The 19,485-nt window shown below is 62.0% G+C and overlaps 1 protein-coding gene across 4 annotated transcripts; it reads right to left on the reverse strand.

Annotated features, from left to right (window-relative positions):
• Window positions 1-81: 81 nt before the first annotated feature.
• On the reverse strand, window positions 82-17,242 carry LTBP3 (latent transforming growth factor beta binding protein 3). 4 transcript variants are annotated; one of them, XM_042958391.1, is made up of 28 exons: window positions 16,912-17,242; window positions 13,582-13,911; window positions 13,248-13,450; window positions 12,964-13,069; window positions 12,651-12,743; window positions 12,353-12,475; window positions 11,691-11,849; window positions 11,419-11,604; window positions 10,837-10,853; window positions 10,690-10,762; window positions 10,414-10,512; window positions 8,404-8,529; window positions 8,183-8,314; window positions 7,932-8,060; window positions 7,571-7,693; window positions 7,210-7,332; window positions 4,171-4,293; window positions 3,805-3,924; window positions 2,974-3,102; window positions 2,501-2,668; window positions 2,240-2,323; window positions 1,853-1,981; window positions 1,611-1,748; window positions 1,373-1,513; window positions 1,063-1,224; window positions 895-975; window positions 659-790; window positions 82-493 (listed from the first exon to the last, which is right to left on the reverse strand). In XM_042958391.1, the coding sequence occupies exons 1-28, from the start codon at window positions 17,240-17,242 to the stop codon at window positions 342-344; spliced, it is 3,912 nt and encodes a 1,303-aa protein (XP_042814325.1). In that variant the 3' UTR covers window positions 82-341. The 4 variants fall into 4 exon arrangements, with proteins under 4 accessions (XP_042814325.1, XP_042814327.1, XP_042814326.1 ...); XM_042958393.1 differs by having other exon boundaries at window positions 659-787; window positions 16,912-17,070; XM_042958392.1 differs by lacking the exon at window positions 1,373-1,513.
• Window positions 17,243-19,485: the final 2,243 nt, after the last annotated feature.

The following is a 19,485-nucleotide window of genomic DNA, read 5'->3' on the forward strand; positions in this document are numbered from 1 at the left end:
TCCCAGGAGGCTTGGGTATGGCGCTGCCCTGCGAAGTCCACGCCCACCACAGACGGGAACATCAATTCGCTTGGACAAGCCGAGAGTGCAGAGGCATGATTTGATTTATCAGTTTCCAGGAAACGCCCTCTGGGAGGAAGGACCTCAGTGCCTGAGAGTCCCACACTCCGCCTGCGAACTGGGCGGCGCCTGTAAGGGCGCCCTCAGAACTCGGGGCGCAGGAAGGGGTCTAAGACCCCCGGAGAGTTCCTGGGTCCGAGCCCCGAGTTGGAACACAGGTGAGAGACTGAGTTCACCCCGAGGGTCAGGCGGGAACCCCTCGCTGATGGCTGAGGGCCTCGTTAGCGGCGGCGCTGGGGCACACAGGCCCCGTGTGGGCGGCTGCGTGCGAAGCCAGCTTTGCAGACGCAGCGGAAGGAGCCGCTTGTGTTCACGCAGCGCTCACTCTTGCACAGCAGCCCACGCTGGTTCAGTTCTCGGCACTCATCGATGTCTGCAGGTGGGGGCGACAGGTGCGAGCTTCGCCAGGGCGCCAGAGCAGCAGCCCCCTTAGCGTGTGGCCCCGTGCCTCCCCCGGGCTGCCAGCCTTGGCCCCGGCCCCTCCACCAACTTCTGGTCTTGGGCCGGGGGCCGGTCCCACCCCCGCGGCCCCGCTCACCGACACAACGCGCACGAGAGGCGTCGAGCTGGAAGCCGCCCGGACACTCGCACACGGCGCCGCCGGGCCTCGGCACGCAGCGGCCACTCACGCAGCGGCACTCGTCCGAGTCCTCCTCCGAGCTGTCCTCTTCTGTGCCGGTGGGGAAAATGCAGACATCAACCTTCACCTCTGCCAGCAGATGGTTGGGGACCCCCCGCCCCCGCACCCTCTCTGTGCCCTCCCGTTATACTCACCTCGAGGGGGCTTTCCTAGCAGCAGGGGGCTCGCGTCCCAGAAGGAATTGCTCTCACTCTGTGACGTTGGGCACTGGGACCCTGGGAGGAGCGGGGGCGGTCAGCCACGCGAAAGCAGCACCCTGGCTCCTGCCCCAGCACTCCGCAAACCCCCCTGGGGAGGCTCACCAGCGCTGCGTGGCGGGCAAGGGCGGCACTGGGCTCCCCAACCGCGGCCCTGACGACAGCAGCAGTCGTCGAAGGTGAGGGCTGGCCCGGCCAGGGGTCCCGCGCACATGCCATCTTCTCCGCGCTGGGCCCAGCACACGTCCCGTCGCTCCGGGGCACGCTCTGCCAGGGGAGACCTGGCTTCAGCTGGGGGCCCGAAACGGGGACACTAGGTCCCCGCTCCAACCAAGCCTCGCGGGGAGCCGCGACCCCGGGGCTCCACCCGGCAGCCCAGGCCCTGGACTTGGCCCAAGACAACTCTTGCCCTCACCGGCTGGGCTCTCGGGGAGCTGGCAATCGCGGCCGGAGGGCCCGGGCACCCAGGGCGGGCGGCACTCGCAGCGGTAGGAGCCCGGCAGGTTGACGCAGCGGCCAGGGCGGCACGCTGCCGGGTCCTGACACTCGTCTACGTCTAGGGGGTAGCGAGGGCATGGATGGGAGTGGCGGTCACAGCTTGGCCCAGTCCCCGCTCCCCTCCTGTTTCCCCAGCCGGCAGGCCCGGGCCTCACCCATCTCCTCCGGGCTCAGACACTGCCGCTGCGCCGGGCTGTACTCGGCGGGGGGCGTGCAGGCACAGCGGTAGCCGCCGCGCGTGTTCTCACACACTCCGTTCCGGCAGTTGGACTCGTCCAAGCACTCGTCCACGTCTGCGGGGAGGAAAAGCACGAGTGGAGGGAACCAGCCCGAAGTCGGGTGGTTGTGCGTGTCTCCCGGCTGCTGGCCCACGGCCACTGGGACCATCTGCGCTCACCCACGCACTCCAGTAGGTTCCCGTCGTAGTAGAAGCCTTGCTTGCAATAGCACTCGTAGCCGGGCTGCGTATTCACGCACTTGCCCTCCTTGCAGATCTCTGCTCCGAACAGTATGCACTCGTCGATGTCTGCGGAGTGACAAGCCGTGGGCGCCCTGCGGCCTCTACCTCCCGGGCCGCTCAGGCCCGCAGCCAGGGAAGTGTGGGCGGGGCTTACCGCGGGGGCGGAGCAAACTCAGTGGGAGAGGCTTTTCCCGAGGCTGACGGGGGCGTGGTAGGGGCGGGGCAGACGATGACGGTGTGGGCGGGGCCTACCCCAGTTAGCACTACCGACCTCGGGGGGCGGGGCGGGGCGTGTCCGGTGGGCGGAGCCGTGTCGGGGCTTACCACGGTGGGCCGGGATGCCGTAGTTGACAATGTTGTTGTCTTGGGTGTAGCCCTTCCCGTCTGGGCAGAGACTGTGGAACTCAGCTGCGGGGAGAGAGCGGCCGTGGGGAAGAAAGGAGGCGGGGTTGAGCGCGTGCGTGCTTCTGTCGGAGCTCTCCGCCTCATTTCCCACCTATCCAGGGAGGGGCCATTTCTCCCCGTCCGTTTCCAAATGAAGAAACTGAGACTCTGGGAAGGGGAAAGGCCTGCCCGGCTCCTGACCTGAGCTGTACACTGGGCAGGGATAGATCTCGCAGTGGTCTCCCCAGCCAGCCCCCAGCGAGCAGCAGCACTCCTGCTGGGTCACATTGGTGGCCAGTACACTGTCGCAGAACACGGTGTCATCGAAGTTAAGGTAGCACTCCTTCTTGTGGTGGGGCTGCTCCACCTCTGAGGGGAGGGGAGGGCAGCTCAGGGTCCTGCAGACGGTCTTGCTGTCCACGCTGCCCACCAACCTCATGCCCCGGCTGCCCCACACTCCCTCGCTCCCCTCAGCCGCCCCGTCAGAGCCAAGCTCCATCCTCAATGTGAGGTTCAGGGCTCTCCTGTGCGGTCCAGGTCCACTGGACTCTCGGGCAAAAGGGATTTCTTCCCGTTCCCCAGATTCCAGAGGGTGGGACCAGGAAAAGTCTCTGAACCCCAGCTGCAGCTCAGGGGAGTTGTCTAATCTGAGGAGGAGCCTGGAGGACACTCACCCTCACAGCCGTGCTGGTCCTGGGTGGGCGTGAAGCCCTCGTCACAGACGCAAACATAGGAGCCCTGCAGGTTCTCGCAGGCCCCGTGGGGAAGGCACAGGCCGGGGTCCTGGCTGCATTCATCTATGTCTGTGGGGAGTGAGGGAAGCAGGAAGAGTAGCTCCAAGGAAACCAGTCGCTTCTTGCGGGGGGGGGGGGGGGGGGGATATGCCTCCGGGGACTCACACAAGTTCAGAACCCGAACTTCCACTTTGATCTCAAAGTGCACACAATAGGGAGTGCGCTCTTGCCTGTCTGTGCATGTGGGTAGATGTGTGCACATTCACTGTATTCTTCCCAAAACCTGCAGTGGCTGTTACCGGCAACAGAATGGAGCCCTCACTCTCAGCTTGGCATTCAAGGCCTTTGAGTTTGGTCTCCTGGTATCTTTCAATTTCATCATCCTGTATTCTAAGTTCCAATTCAACTGTCACATCTCCGTTGCAATTAATCACCCCTCCAGACCTCTTTTGGCTCCCAGCACTCTGAACAGTAAGAATCAATTTACATGTCAGCCTCCCCCAGTGGGAATCCTGGATCACTGCTCTATTCCTAGTACATAGTATAGAAGCTGGCAAATAGTAGGTTCTCTGGAAACTCCTGTCCACTAATGCATGGAAAGGTCACCATGCAACTACGTCATTATTACTGTTGCTATTGTGGGTGGAGTGGAAGGGTGAGTGAGCGGGTGGATGGACAGATGGATGGAAAGACAGGTCAACAGGGTGTCTAGGAGATTACTGTCATTCCCTGCCACTCCTCCTGAGGAACTCTCAGCCAATACCCCCATACCTTGGCACTTCCTGCCGCCTACCAGCCGGTGCCCCTGAGGACAAAGACATCGGTAGGAGCCATTGGTGTTGATGCAGTCACCCCCAATGCAGGCGGCAGGGAAGTCACACTCATCAATATCTGTAGGGGATCAAAGAGGTGGAGACTCTCACGAGCTGACCCTACTCAGCCTGAGGCTGCCGAGGCTCCCTCTCCACACTCAATCTGTGGGTCAGGTCTACACTCCACGCCCAATCTTGGATAGGGATGCGGGCTGGACATGGGAGTGCCTGACCTGTTTACAGGTAGCTCCGAACTTGGAGCCTGGGCTTAGAAGTCCCAGGATAGGGAGGAACAAGTTAATCCCCAGCTCTAGGCCCCACTCACCCTCGCATCGGCTCCGGTCTCTTGATAGATGGTAGCCGGAGAGGCACTGACATTGGAAGGAGCCTGGCGTGTTGGTGCAGATGCCATTGTCACACACATCCCCGGCCTCACACTCATCCACATCTGCAGGGCACAAGGCAGGGTCAGAGGGCCAGCATGGGGATGGTCTCGGGCGTCTGCCACCCTTTTCCCGCTCGTGCCTATGGCGTGGAGCACCAGAGTGGAGGCCAGGGGAGCTGAAGGGAAGCACGGGACCATAACCCGCCCTCCACGTGGCACACCATGCCCTAGTGACCAGGCCAGGTGCTGCCAGGGACCCTGGGCCACGTCCGATTCCAAAGAACTCAAGCCTCACCAACCTTCATCCATCCTCTCCAAAAAGGGCACCCTCCCCATCCCCTCTTCCCATACTGCCCCAGCTGCTCTCCCCTTCCCCTACCTGCATTGGCTCCCTTTCTTCCCATGTGAATAAGCTCCTCTATTCTCTGTCCTTCTCACACAATAGTTTCTTCTCCTTGTGCAGTGAAGGAGCTTGGCTTTCCCCTGAGAGCATGCTTCTCTGCAGTCATTTCTGCCAGAAGCTGGCTCTTGGCCACACCTCCAACCCCCTTCCAAACCAAGCTCCGCCTCTGGGGTGCACCTGACCCCATGCCAGCCTTCACCTTCTCTACTGCTGTCAGCACTCACCTTCCTAGTCTCTCTCCCTCTATCTTGCTCCCCATCCTAGAAGTGTTCAGCATCCGTGTGGCCAGCTGGCCCCGGCCTCTGACCTTACACCCTTGAGCAGTTTCTGTGACCTTCACCTCAGTGGCAGCCACTCACTCTCAGGACAGGAGCTGGGATCTGCCCCACCTTGGACATCTCAGATGCTGCTTCCTTCCCACTGCCTCTGCTATTCTCAAGTCCCCTACCTCGCCTTCTTTCGCAGGGGCCCACGAACATCTCTCCTTCCTCCTCACCGGTCTGGCAGGCTATGCCTGCCTCTGGGTCTCCAGATCCTGGGTGCTGAGAGGGGTGCAGGCAGCTGCCAGACTGTGTACCCTGGGCCACAGCCACTCCCTCTGGCCTCTGGACCCGCCCCATCCTCAGTGTGGCCGAGGCCACCCTCCTCCACCTCCCAAGCCTGGACTTTTGGAAAGCCCCTAGACAGCTCCCATGCCCTTGGGCAGTCCCAAACCTCTACTGGTCATTACAAGTCCCCTACTGGACTCAGGCTCTTCACTGTACATGAGAGAATTGAGAGGAATCTCTTTTAACCTCCTGCAAATCATTATAGCCGTTCCCCTCTGGCTCCCATTAGGGCAAGAGATGTCCCTTTCCCTGTCCATGGCCCCTCCCCCAGCTGCCCTTGTCATCCCCTCGCCCATTTTCATGGCATCTCCTCAGCCTACAACCCTACACCCCATTCTGGTCGCCCCAGGTCTCGCTCTTCCTCACTTGCTAGCTGCCACCTCCTAACCCCCTCGTGCCACAGAAACCACCCTAACAAGGTCACCGGGAGCTTTCTCATCTTACCACTTAGTTCTTATTTTACAAGAACCTCTCTGTTGCATTTGCTTTATCCCCCTCTGCCCTGGGAGCCTCTCCTCCCCCAGTTTCTCAGCTGGTGCTCCTTGGGCCTCCGTCCAGCCCTCCTCCCCATCTCCCACTCCTAGACCCCTGCCTTCCGCTGATGTGGTATTGCCCACAAGGCTCTGTGAGGCTCCCCTCACTGGACCACCCCCCTTGGCTGAGCAGACGCACCCTAAGGCTCCACGGCCCCCGACGTGCACAGTTCTAGGAGTGTGTGTGTTGGGGTGGGGGGGTGTTTGGCCCAAGGCTTCCACCCTGTATGGCCCACCTTCTGCTGTCATCTCCAGCCCAGAGGCCCACAGAAACCACCCACTCAACTTGTCCAGCATGAAACTTGGGTGTCTTCCTTCTTAAATATGCACCACGTCTAGAGACCCTATCCCAGTGAACAGCACCACCCGCAGAGTCACCCAAACCAGACACCTGGAGGGTTCCTTGTTCCCCTCCCCCACCCCCACCTGGGCATACAGTTAACAAGCCCCCCGGGGAATCTGCTTTAATATTTCTCTAATATCACATCATCTCATGACCATCCTGAGGCAACTTCTCTCATCACATCCACCACTATCTGTGTCCTGAGCCATCAGAAGACCTCCAGCTACTCTCCACACCCAGCATCAGGAAACTTTCTAAAGCAAATGGTGAATCTTGTGCCCCTTCCCCTTAAAATGCTTCAGGTGCCTTATAGCGCCCTCAGGACGAAGCTTAACCTCCTGGGCAGGGCTTAGAGGGGCCTTCCAGGGGCTGAGGCCCAGGGCCTCGGGTCCTGCCCCTCACCAGCCAGCCTCAGCCCCCACTCTCTGCTTCTACCTTAGTTCCCTGCACATGCAGTGCTGTTTTTCACCTCTGCGTCCGCTGGTGCTGACTTCCTTCGCTTGGCTAATTTCGGTCGGTTCTTTAAGACAATTCAGGTCTCCCCTCCTCCCAGCCCTGCACCCACATTCCATCCAGGCCCACGGCCTCGCACTCTCCAGACTTCTTGGTGCATGAGAAACATTAGTGCAAGGGCGCCTGGGTGGCTGTCGGTTAGGTTAAGTGACCGACTGACTTTTGGTTTCCGCTCGGGTCATGATCTTCCGGTCGTAGGATGGACTCCACACTGAGCGTGCAGTCTGCTTAAGATCCTCTCTTTCTCCCTCTGCCCCTCTCCCCTCTCTCTAAAAAAAGGAAAAGAAACAGTGCAGAGGGACTACTAACGCCCCTCCCCGTTCTTTTATAGGTTTTTCTTTTCTTTAAATTTAAGGAACCTGCTTTGCAAAAGCAGCTAGAGCCTTGCCTGCTAAGACCCTCCCTACACAGAAATCCTGGTGGTCTTCCCATGGGCTAGGCTCGCTGAGAAAATGAGTGACTAGATCCGTGAACTGGAGGGTGCATTATCTATCTCCTGCCCACTGTGGGACAGACTCGGTCCCCAGTTTGCGCGCGGCGTGGGTGCGGGGGGCGTTGACTGGCAGGGCTGGGGCTCACCCAGGCAACTGCGGCCATCCGGCGCAGGCGCGTAGCCCTGGGCGCACGTGCAGCGGAAGGAGCCTGGGAGGTTCTCGCACCAGCCCGGTGAGCAGGGGCTGCCCTCGGCGCACTCGTTCACGTCTGCGGCAGAGAAGACTCACCTCGGTCGCCACCCCACTGGGCCTGGCACTGTGTCGGGGTGGGGGTCTCCCCCGCCCAGTATGGGGGGCGCCGCCTGCGAGGCGACTCTCACGAACATAAGCCCTGCCCCTGCCCTAACCGGACCCCGAAACAGCCCGGTCGCGGGGGACCCCTCCCGGATGGGCCCCGCCCATTTGCCTTCGAACCCGCCCGTCCGGCATCTAGGCCCCGCCCTCACCGCGGCAGGCCCCGCCCCCCTGGCTGCGGTAGCCGGGCTGACAGGCAATGCACTTGAAGCTCCCGGGTTTGTTCTCGCATTTGCCATCCGGACAGGAGCTAGGGTCTCGGCACTCGTCGATGTCTGCGTGGGTGAGGCGAGAAGGAGGCAGACCCATTTGGGGACATCGTGACCGACCGGGCCCTCAGTATCCTTGGCAGGACCTCCCTCCGTCACGGATCAACGGGGCCCCCTGGGACCTCAGGGCTCCCGCACCCCAACCTCTGAGGGGCCCAGAGCTGGAGTCCAGGCCCCCTGCCCCCACGCCAGGCCGAGGGACAGCGGAGGACCCCCTGTCGGCCCGGATGGGGTCTTCCCCCACCTTCGCACACGGGCGGTCGTGAGGCTTTGAGCCGGTAGCCGGGGTAACAGTTGCACTTGTAGTGACCGGGGAAGTTGAGGCAGAAGCCGCCGTCGCCGCACAGGTGGGGCTTGGCGCACTCGTTCAGGTCTGCGCGGGAGGAAGAGGGCGCGAGGGGGGCGCCAGGGGCGGCAGAGGCGGTTACGCGGCGGTCGGGACGAGGGCCCCCCATCCCCCCAGCCTCCGCGCCGCCCCGGCTGGGCCGCGCTCACCCACGCACGAGCGCCCCCCGGCGCCCACGTGCAGGCGGTAGCCGCGGTTGCAGTGGCAGTTGTAGGAGCCGCCCGTGTTCATGCAGATGCCCCTCCCGGCGCCGCACGGCTCCGCCTCGCACTCGTTCACGTCTGGGGAGGACGCGCGGGCGGCGAGACGTCAGAGGGATATGGGGACCCGAGGCCGCCCCCGGGCCGCCCGCCCGGCCGCCCGCGCTCACCCACGCAGTAGCGGTGCTGCGGGTGCGACCGGTAGCCCGGATTGCAATGGCAGGAGTAGTCCGAGGGGCCCGGGACGCACTCGCCGTGGCCACAGATGTTCTGGTTCAGTCGGCACTCGTCTGTCTCTGGCGGGGGGGGGGGGGGGGGGGGGGGGGGGGGGGGGGGGGGGGGGGGGGGGGGGGGGGGGGGGGGGGAGCATGGGGCTGAGCAGGGAGCACTCACTTTCTGCCACGTCCTCCGGGCGGACCTCCATACCCCATTCTTAATAACCCAGATACCTGAGAGCCTGGTCACACCATGACCTCAGGCCCCTGTACACTCATACGCCAATCCTAGGATTTCCTATACCTCTATCCCAGATCACCCCAGCATCACGACCCCAGATAGCAACCCCGGGTCCCCGACATCCCTCTCCTCAACTCCAGGATCCCTGATATTTCTATTTCTACTCACTATATTCTGTCTCCCCGTCACCCCAAACCCCATCACATCCCCTCAGGGCCTCAGTCATCCCAATGCCCCTACCCAAGGGGCTCTAAGACCCTCCCCTCCAGTCACCTCAATATTTAAAATCCCGCAGCATTTGTTACTCCCATATCCTCTAGCCCAGTGACCCCAACACCCTTGCCTTAGGGACCCGGGTCCCCCATTCCAGAATGGTTGATTTCCTCCCCTTCCCAAGGCAGGCAGGAGCTCCTTCCTGGGAATCTGGCTTGCCCCTTGGTGGATATGTAGGCAGTCAGATCCAGAAACCCCCTTCACTTTCTTTGTCAACAGTCTCACTGAACTCCCTCACTCCCCCTCTCCCTTCCCCCCCACCTGCAGCCCAGGCCTTGACCCTGAACCCTGCCCCACCCAAACACACCTGGTGAGCTGCTCTTTTTGCCTAGAGTATCTCTCCCTACACCTAATACCCTCTCCTCTGAGAAGCCTCCCCAGATGCCTCTTCCCCCACATTCCCACAACCCCCAGGGCTGTCACTGCATTGTCCTAGCCTGTACAGGCCTCCTGGGCAGCCACCTTCTGCCTGAGCCATCACTCCCCCCTCCCCCAGCCCATCTAGCCTCCTAGATTTCAATGGGGCCGGTGGCTCCTTGTAGCTTTGGAGTCCACACAGACTTGGGCTTGAACCTGGCTCAGATGTGTGATCTGCGGGCAAGATACTGAACCTGAGCGTCTGTTTTCTCATCTGGAAGATGAAGCTACCAGTGTTCACTTTCAGAGTATGAGAAAGTTAAGTGATGTTTAGTACGTAAAACTCTCCGGTCGGTGCCTGGCACAAGGCAATTGCTCAGCCATAGCTAGCAATTATCATGATGCCCCAAACCCTACAGACACTTCCCACAGCCTTTGGGATCAAACCCAAGCCTCTGAACAAGGCTCCACGCGTCGGCCCTCCCTTGGTTCAGAAACACGGGGCTGTGTGGTTTTCCCTCCTCCACCAGTGTTTCCATGTCTCCGTGCCTTTGCCTAAACTTCACTTGGAGTGTCCCGTTTTCCCAACCTGCACACCCATTTCTTCCCCACTTCTTCTCCTTAATTTCCAACACTCTTTAAAGCCCTGCTAGCCTTCTCTCATTGCCACCCTACATATTGTCATAATCCCCAGACTTCTCTGATTTACTTTTTCATGGCATTTATGAGACATCCTGGATTTTTAGTTACTGATCTGTTTTCTGTTTACTGTGCAAGAACAGGGAATTTTTGTCTTTTGCTTACTACTGTATCCCCAGCACCTAAACCGTGTCTGGCACATAACAGGTACTCAGTAAGTATTTGTTGAATGAATGAATAAGTACCGTCGGACTGGGCTGACCACCACAATACCCGGATCCTTCAAGGTTGCACACCAAGGCTTCCCCAGAGCCCAGCCCAGGGCCAGGCACACAGGAAGCCTGGGTGGAGGGTTCGTGCTCAGGAATGATGGGGGGAGGGGGCGGTAAGGGAGGACTGAAATTAAGCCAGGGACCTGGCCTCTCCAGGACATAGCCTACGTGGGCAGGTCTTACCTGTGACCTGGGTAGGAGCAATCTCCACTGCACTGCGGGAAGGGGGCAGGTCTGGCAGGAACCAACGCACGGTGGGAGGCGAGGGCCTGGAGATCAACTCTGTAGGTGACAGTGTTCGCCGTCAGGGGGTGTGGAGGATGGGAGAGCCGCCCCTCTCCAGGCAGGCCAGTGGCTGGGACTTCACACCCATCTTCACTATCCCCGGATGGCTAAGCTGTCAACCACCCCCCAGTGACAGTCCTTGAGGACTGGTTCCTCCAGCACCGCCCAGCTCACCAGGGTAGGGCCTGGCAGGAGATGTGGTGGCGGTCAGGTGGCTCTGCTGTGCCGACTGTTCCTCCATCACTGGCTGTGAGTGACAGCAGCATGAGCCCTCTGTCTCCTTGGCTTCCCCGCTCCTCCCACCGGGGCTCTCATACTCACTGAGTCCGTGCTCACCCCTAAAAGGGAAGAAGATGGGGCCATTAGCGCAGGGCTGGGAAAAGAGAGTTAAGACTGGGATTGGCAGTTGGTATTTGTGGTTAGGGTCTCTAAGAGTTCAGCAGTCATGTCTCTGGGTCAGGTGTCAAGAGTTAGATCCTGGAGTCAGGGGGCGTTTGCATCACGGGTCAGGGGAACGGGTATGGGGAGCGATGGTTGGTCAAGGTCCTTGGGTTATCGAGCAAGACTCAGGGGGTTACAGCTAGGGCCAAATCCTTGGGTCAGGAGACAGAAGGTCAGATCTAGGGACAGCATTCGGACTGGATCAGTGCCCTGGTTTGGAAATCAAAGGGGTTCCAGGGTCAGAGGAATAGATCCGGAGGGCAATGGGTGGTCAGATCCTGTCCATCAGGGGGTTAAATCCTGGGGTGACAACCTTGGTTCGGGACGAGAGGGTCGATTCTGGGGGTCAGTGATGAGGAGCTAGGGGTTAGACTCTGAGGTCACATCTGTGGATGGGGAGCCAGGGGATCGAGTCTTAAGGCATTCATCATCTGTCAGGGAACAGAAAGGCTCAGGCCAGACCTCGTTCTTCCTCCGCGTCCTCAGGTGGCGGTGCCCGGCTGGGGCTCTCAGGATGCTGCTGGGGCTTGGGTGGCCCGTCAGGGTGCAGGAAAAGGGAAAAATCACTTTCGCCTTGAATGGTGAGGGTCTGGTGGGAAGTGAGGATGTGGTACCCCTTCCCAGCTGGACAGATCTCCTTGAAGGCAGCTGCGGCCAGAGAGAGGGGCAGAGAAGTGAGTGTTTCCTGGACGGGCACAGAGACGGCCCCTTCGCCCCGCATGCCCCAGGCTCACCAGTGCCATCAGCCGGGCAGCGCTGGCACCTCGCGCCCCAGGCCTTGCCCACGCTGCAGCAGCAGAGCTGGCGGGTGAGGCGCGTGGTCAGCGGGTGCTGGCACTGGTGCTCGGGGCTCACCAGGCGGAAGCACAGGCTCTTCTCCTCTGGCTTGTCCGCTGCGGGGGCCAGTGGCAGGCATGGTCACCTGGGCCTGATCGCCGCCCATGTCCCTCTTCCAAGCTGCTCCAGGCCTTGCCTCTCTGGCCCAGACAACCCTTGATCCTCCTGTGGCCTCTGACCTCAGGTGACCCCGAACTCACGTGATCCCCGAACCCGTGTTTCTCTGACCTCATGTGACCCCTGAAATCTCTGTGACCGCTGGCCCCACTGACCCCTGATTCTAGTTGCTGTATGTAGGGCTTTATCCCTCCTACCCACCAAGACCATGATCTCCTACAACCCTCACTCTATATAGTCCCTGACCCCATGTGACCTCTGACCAGATCTCAAGTGACTCCTGACCCCACTTATCCCTGATCCTATCGGCTCGGGGCCTCGATCCTCCTGCAATCAACCCTTGACCACACGGTGACCTCTGTGACCTCTCTGATCCTTGCCGCTTGCTGCTTGGAGGTCCATGCCTGTGACTTCCCAGGGACCTGAGCCCCCCCATTCTCACCAATGCACTGCGTTCGGGAGGGGCCCAAGCTATGGCCAGGTGGGCAGACACAGCGATAGGAGCCGGGGTTGTTGAGGCAGTCACCATGGCGACACATGCCGGGCATCGCGCACTCGTTGATGTCTGTGGTAAGCAGGAATGTGATCCCTCTAGTCTGGGGCCATAGGGTGACAGCAAGCTACTCCGAACACCTCAGGGTCCTGCCCCAGCCCCGCCTGCTCCCTCAGTCACCTGGGGGCCTCCCTCAGTGACAACTGGCTTGCCCCTCCAGCCCACAGAATCTCCTGGCTGGCCGTACCCTGGCAATGGGTGCTGTTGAGTCTCTTGTAGCCCTGAGGACAGTCAGCGCCCACCTCCCCACGTACAGGTCCTGGTTTCTGCACCCCTGTGTCTGCAGAGAGAGGAGACGGTGGCAGGGGAGGACACTGGGGGTCCTGCAGGGGAGGGGGGAAAGGAGGGCCATAGGGAGGAGCAGAGTGGGATGGGTGAGAGGAATCTGGTGGGCAGGGAGAGGCTCGGGCGGCACCGGCTGGGTCCTCTCCTGCAGGGGAGGAAGAGGTATGCCGAGGTCCACCCTGCAGTGACGGGGATCCCGGAGCCCAGGCACTCACACTGCAGCTGGGGGCACTTATGACACTTGCTCTGGCCCCACGCGGTGCCGATGCTCCCACAGCAGTCTTCCTGCTTGGTGAGGCCGGGGAGGGGGTTGCTGCCGCACTAGGGGAAGTTGGGACTGGGGTCACAGGGCGCCCAGCCCCACCCAGCCTCCCTCCCCAGGCCCTTTTCCTCCCTTCTCGGCCCGTGGGCCCCCGTTTTGTGCAATCCCCGTTTAGTTGGGACAGGACAACCCTGGGAGACCGAAGGTCCGGTCCAGCTGGACTGTGGATTCACTCACAGGCTGCTTGGGCAGTGTGTCCTGGAAGCAGCGGCCCAAGGGCTTCTGGGTGGGTGGCCGGGGGTGCTGGGGCTTGGGGTGCGGCAGCAGGTGCTGCGAGGGGGCTGGGCCCTCGGCGTTCGGCCCCTCGATGCGGTGAACTTGGACCGAGGCATCGGGAGGATGGTGCACGCGCACGTTCACCACGGGGGGCGGGGCCTGCACTGGGGGGGCGGGGCACGGTGGCTTCAGGGCTGCCCCGCACCACCGGTTGCGGGTGCGGTCGCTCATTCCGGTCCCGCCACCCTAGTGTCCGCCCACTTCGGCCACCCCGGGTCTGCCCGTGGTCCGGTACCTTCCGCTGAGATCTGTCCTGGCCCGAGGGGCACCAGGAAGGCTGCATGCTGGGCAGGGGGCCCCTCCCCGGGCCCGGGCGGATCAGCGATCACCTGGACCGCGTAGATGGCATGCTTGCTGGCTACAGACTCGCTTTCTGGAGCCAGGGGCGGAAGCGCGCCTGTGGACAGGGCCCCGGCCCGGCCAAGCCCGGGGCCTGCGCCGCCGGTGACCCCGCCAGCTCCTCCAGCGGGCACCTGGCAGAAGCGACCGGTGAAGTCCGGGGGACACAGGCACTGGTTTCGGGAGGAACACTGGCCGCCGTTCATGCAGGGCAGAGGGCACACCACTGGGGAGGGGAGGTGGATCAGGAACCGGGCCCACCGGCCCTCCCAGCCCCCAGGCCTGCTCCCTCACCCACAGCCTGCCTCTTTCCCCTCCTCCCTACTTCCTTGCCACCCACTGGCCCTGTCCTTGAGAAGCTGGCTTTCGGAACACATAGAAACTGCCCTATAGGTCTTCCGACATCCTACTACCCACGTTGGCTTCTGGAGTCTTAAGTCCTGTACTTAAATCCTAGCTAGGAGGCCACGTGCCAGCTGTGTGGCCCTGAGCCCCGTGCCTCAGTGTCCTCGTCTGTAGGGATGTTTGTTGTGTCTCTGAAATGAGGTCACGCCTGTACACTCAGTGCCCTGCACGCTGAGTGTTTAATAAGTAGTTGCAAATGATGAGGACGATCGTGGTGATGGAGCAGATTTTCTCTCCTCTGGATTTCCCTCCAAACGTTCCTGGGAATGTGATCTCTATGTGGCACTTCCTCCTTTTCTAAATTCTCCCCATTCAGACCTCAGCCCTCTCCAGGTTCGCCCTCTCCCTCCCTCCCTTTGCCTTGCCATGCCAGGGCCCACATCTCTAGCTGCTACCTCTCTGGGACCTCTCTTGGGCACCTCCACCCAGGGGACACTGTCTGAAATCAGCATCCTGCCCCCACCCCTCCCTCTGGACTACCGCTGGGGAATCCCTGCCAGCCAAGGTCATTCTACTGAGCCTCAGAGGCCGAATCTCTCCTGCTCCACTCCACCCAGTTCCGGCCTCTCTACAGTCTCATGAACCCATGTCCCTCCCCGCCATGCCCTCTGCCCCTCTGGTGCCTTGTGTCTTGCCACCCATCCTCCTCCCCGGCTTCCTGCCTCTTTCTCTCTCCTGCCTGTCCACAGCCCAGCACCCCCAGAGAAATGAGCCTCAGGCAAAGCCCTGGCGTATCACATCCCTGCTCACTCCTCGCTTCCTTGCACAAACATTTAAGGCTCTCCATGGCCCAGAATGAACCTTCTTTACGTCCATCCCCCTCTGCTCTTTCCACGTGGACCCCATGCCTCAGGACTCCTCTCCCTCCTCCTACAAATGGGTCACATCTCCTGCCTCCATGGCTTTATTTATGCCACCCTCCCTCAGGGCCCTGTCCCTCCACCTCTACATAGTCAAATATTATCCTTCCGGCCTCAGTTTCTCCTCCTGGGAGCTTTTCCATGTATCCCCGCCACACCTCTGTTCTCTCTCCTGAGTTATCACCCTCTGTCCTGCTCTGCCTGGCACTTAACTTGGTTATATTTATGTCTGTCTCTCGCAACACGAAGAGTGTTTTGGAGGGTATGGCTGGGTCTGCCTCAGCTCTGGGTCCCAGAGGAGGTTCAGGGGGAATGACTGAAGGACTGAGTGGCAGGCTGGGACCTATGTCTTTCTGTCACACACACACTCACATCTCACATCCAGCCTTGGGGCCCTGAGCTCACACACCAGACCGAGCCCCTCTCCTGCCTGCCCCATGGCTGCCCTCACTTCCCAGGATGGAAAGCTGGGGGTGATGCTCTTCTGGACACCTGCAGGGCCTCAGAGGGCCAACCCACATCCATGGCCGTCAGGGCCTGGCTAAGAGCATCCCGGCCCAGCCCATCCTTCCAGGACTCTCAGGGCAGAAGGGGTGTGTCCTGGGCTGGGGGAGGCAGGATCCTCTCCTTCCTGCCTCCCAGTGAGTCACCCATAGCGGTGAGGGTGACCTCTCAATGACACCCGCCCACTGTGGCCTGGGCTCTGAGCCTGGGGGATGTGGGCAGCACAGATGGAGACAGCAGCCTGGGCAGGATGGCCAGGGGGTCTGGGAGGCTGGGCCCATATACACTCACATGCACGGTCATCTCCTCTGTCTGTCTCTCTCTCTCTCTGTCACACACACACACACACACACACACACACACACACATTCATTTTGGCACCAACACAAGCTCACAGAAACACTCCCATAGTGACTGGAGACATACACCCAGGACAACACAAAGGAACATGTAATTAATCACAGAGTGTCACTGCAAAGCCCATGCATGCACACGCACACACGCACATCTCATGAGACTCTGAGCCACATCAGTGGAGTTCCTTGGGTCTGTGAGTCGGTATGTTGAGTATAGGAATGTGTAAGAGGGGCCGTTTCGCTGGTGCCATCCTGGGCCCGGCCTAATTACCCTGTCCAGGAGGGTAATTACTGCTGGGACACCTCCCCCAGCCTGGCCCACAGGGCCTTGCGGGGAGGAGAGCTGAGCCCCAGGCCTTGCCCTTTGAAGAGAGATGCTGAGGAAGGGGTAGGCTCCGAGTGGAACTGGGGAGTCATGAGGGATTGTTGGGGAGGGGAGACTCTGAGGCAGAGCTCCTGAGATCTTATGGGGGAGGCATAGATGGGGTGCCAGGGAGAAGATGGACTGAGGACCCCAAACAGCCCCCACCTCCAGGCCTGCACTCCGCCTGTTAGGCCTCAGCACCCCTCCCCTCCAAGACCTTGCCAACATCTAACTTCTTCACCCCCAGCCCTGACCTTGGCTCCTCCCCCCAGAGCATGCAGGTGTCTACCCCTGGCAGGCCCTACTTTAGACGTTTTGAAAAGATTTCTCCTGTTTCTTCCAGCAACTCTGTTTCTTAGGGGAGAATTTGTCCCTTCTCTGAGACCTCCTTGGCCCCAGCTCACATCCCTCAAAAGCCCCTGTGTAATGACCCTGACTCCCTCTCAGAACCCAGCACCTTCTGAGCGGCCTGTATCATGCAGAACCCCAGCATGACTGCACACCTTAGGCCTCAACCCTGCCCCAAAGCTGTGAAGTCCCGGTCCACGCGGCCCTCCAGCTGTGGCCGCAGGACTCCAGCCTCCCAAGCCCCTCGTGTCCCCCCAGCCCCAGGCCCCCAGAGCTCTGCACTCCGCACCCTGCGCCCCCAGTGTCACAGACCCTACCCCACCAGGTATCCCGCATTTGTCCTGCTGTCTGCCTTCCCGCGTCCCCCACCCGGGCCCCCGGGCCCTCACCCACGCGGAAGCCGGAGCCCGTGAGCGTATCGGTGCTGTGGCCGTTCTCTCCGATGAGCGTCATGTTGGAGCCCTGCTGACAACTGTCCCGACACTGGCCCTTGAGGCAGGTCCGCTTGCAGATCACCGGCGCAAAGACCACCTTGAAGCGCTCCCGGGCCAGCGCCCCGCCCCCGCCGGCGCCCCGCTCGCCCGCCGGCCCCCCCTCGGCCCCGCCGCCCGGGCCCAGCAGCAGCAGCAGCAGCAGCAGCAGCAGCGCCAGCAGCCCCGCCGCCCCCGCCCCGCGCATCTCAGGGGCCAGGCCGCCAGCAGCCCCGCGGGGCCCGGGCATCCGGGGCCGCAGGACCCGGGGGGCGCGCCCGGGCCGGGGCTATGGTCGCGGCGCCCCCCGGGGGGGGGTGAGGGGGGTGGGGTAGCAAGCCGGGAGCCCCGGGAGAGGGGGGAGAGAGGGCAGCGAGGGAGAGGAACGGAGGAAGCGCGCGGGGAGGGGACGGCAGGCGCGGCCGGGGGCCCGGTGCGAGGCCAAGAGATGGAGGCTGGACCGCGGGGAGCCCGGAAACTTCCAGAGCCCCGGAAGGAGCCCAGCCACGAGCCGGGGCCGGGGGCCTGCGAAGGCCCCGAAGTGAGGCGGCCGCGCGGAGGCCGAGCGGGTTGAGGCGGAGAGGAGGAGCGAGGGGAGAGGAAGGCCGGGCGGCCGGCCCGCTCCGCGCCTCCCCCGGCCGGGCTGGGCTCCCGCGGCCGCCGGGAAGCAGGGAGCGCGCGGGGCGGACGCAGGGAGAAGTGAGCAGTTGTTTTCCCTGGCTGCGGCGCGGCGGCGGCGGCGAAGGGGGCTGGGACGCTGGCCCCGGGCCAGGGAGACAGTTTTTTTTTTTTTTTTTTTTTTTTTTTCAGTTTCAAGCGTCGCCGCTGCCGCCCGGAGGAGCGAGGGCGTGCGGGCGGGCGGAGGCCGGGGTGGGTGGGGGGCGGTCCCCACCCCAGATGCCCGCCCCGCCGGAACCCGCCGCCGCCGCCGCCGCCGCGCTGGGTGCCTGCCAGAGGGCCCTCACCTGGGCCGCCGGCCGGGCCGCCGGATTCCTCCGGGCGGGGCGGCGAGGCCGCGTCAGAGCGGGAAACCGAGGCTGGGGGAGGAATTCGGGGCCCGGCCGGGTCACGCGGCCGCCGGGGCGGCCAGGTGGGGCTGGAACCCAGGCCTCTCAGCCCTTTCCCAGCCTCCCTTGCGCACGTGGGGGGCTCACCACCCCAGAGTCACTTCTCATTAGTGCCGCTCCACTCGCCTCCGAGGAGGGGGCTCCAGGAGAGGGCACCCTTGGGCCAGGGGCTCCGAGAGCCGGAAGAGGGGCCGAAAGAACGAAGCTGGAGGCCCGGCTTCCCTGCCAACCCCTCCCCCCCCCCCCAATGGCTTCCTGGTGCCCACCCTGCCCCCACCCCCTTCGCCTTGTCTGGCCGAGCTGGCGGGGCTGGCTCTGGGCCTCAGACACTCTGGAATCGCCAAGGTCTGAGCTCAGGGCCTGGCCCCCTTCCCAGGCTAACAGCCGGGAGGAGGGGGGTGCTGCTTGAGGGCCCAGGGGGCTGGGGAGGGGCACAGCAGGGCCCCAGGGCAGGGGTTGGCAGGGGCTGGGGAGGGGCCTTGGGTTTGGTAAAGCTTCAGAGGAGCCAGGCCTGTCCACTGGTCTGGAAAGGAAGCCCTGGAGGCCTGCTGTGTCCTGGGGCCCCAACTGTGCCCACAGGGCCCGGCCAGGAGACCCCAGGATTCAGTGTCTGACTCACAGAACTCAGCAGGGGGTGGGTGTGACCAGGGTATCCTGAGCAGCTCACTGCCAGGTCAGAGCAGCACCCAACCCTCTCCTGTTGGGCCCTGGGGGTGGCAGTCTGACCGGGGGAGGGGGTTCAGGGACTTGCCTTTAGGAACACCTGTCCAAGGAACTCATGGTTTTTACTGTGAGGGTGGATTTATTTGGATAGCTTTGGAGGGACTGAGGGAAACCCTTAAGTGGAGCCCCTGCCTGAAGTGCCCAGTGGGCTCTGACCTGTTCAGACAGCCTGGTGTTGCAGGGACGGGATGAGGCCGTGTCCTCAAGGGATCCCTACTGCTGGAGTCCCAAAGTGGATACGAGAGACAGCCCCACCCTCCCTCGGGGCTCAGATCACACACTGAGGCAGGGAATAATAGTGAGCGCTTACCACCTGCCAGGTTCAGGGCTGAGCGGGTCCTTAGTCATTTTTTCCTCCTACTCATTTGAACCTGACCCTCCTCTGTTGAGAACAGGCTGTGGCTCCCCTTGGAACACAGCACAAACAGACCAGGGTTGGAGTCTTAATCTCTCCAAGCCCCAGTTTTCTCACCTGCGAAATGGGGCTCTGTTCATTCAACCAACTGAGAATCCACCAGGTACCAAGCTCTTGCTAAGGTATAGGACCCATCCCGGCCTCACCTGGAGCCTCTGTAGAGGAGACTGACATGCGACAAGTCAATTCACAGGTGACTGTGGCTACAATGGAGGCCTGCCGCTGCTGTGGTGGGACCTGGAGGTCCAGGAAGCCCCTCTGACAAAGGGACTTCTAAGCCGAAAGCTG

The sequence above is a fragment of the Panthera tigris genome, chromosome D1 (assembly GCF_018350195.1).
Source record: "Panthera tigris isolate Pti1 chromosome D1, P.tigris_Pti1_mat1.1, whole genome shotgun sequence".
Lineage (NCBI taxonomy): Eukaryota > Metazoa > Chordata > Mammalia > Carnivora > Felidae > Panthera > Panthera tigris.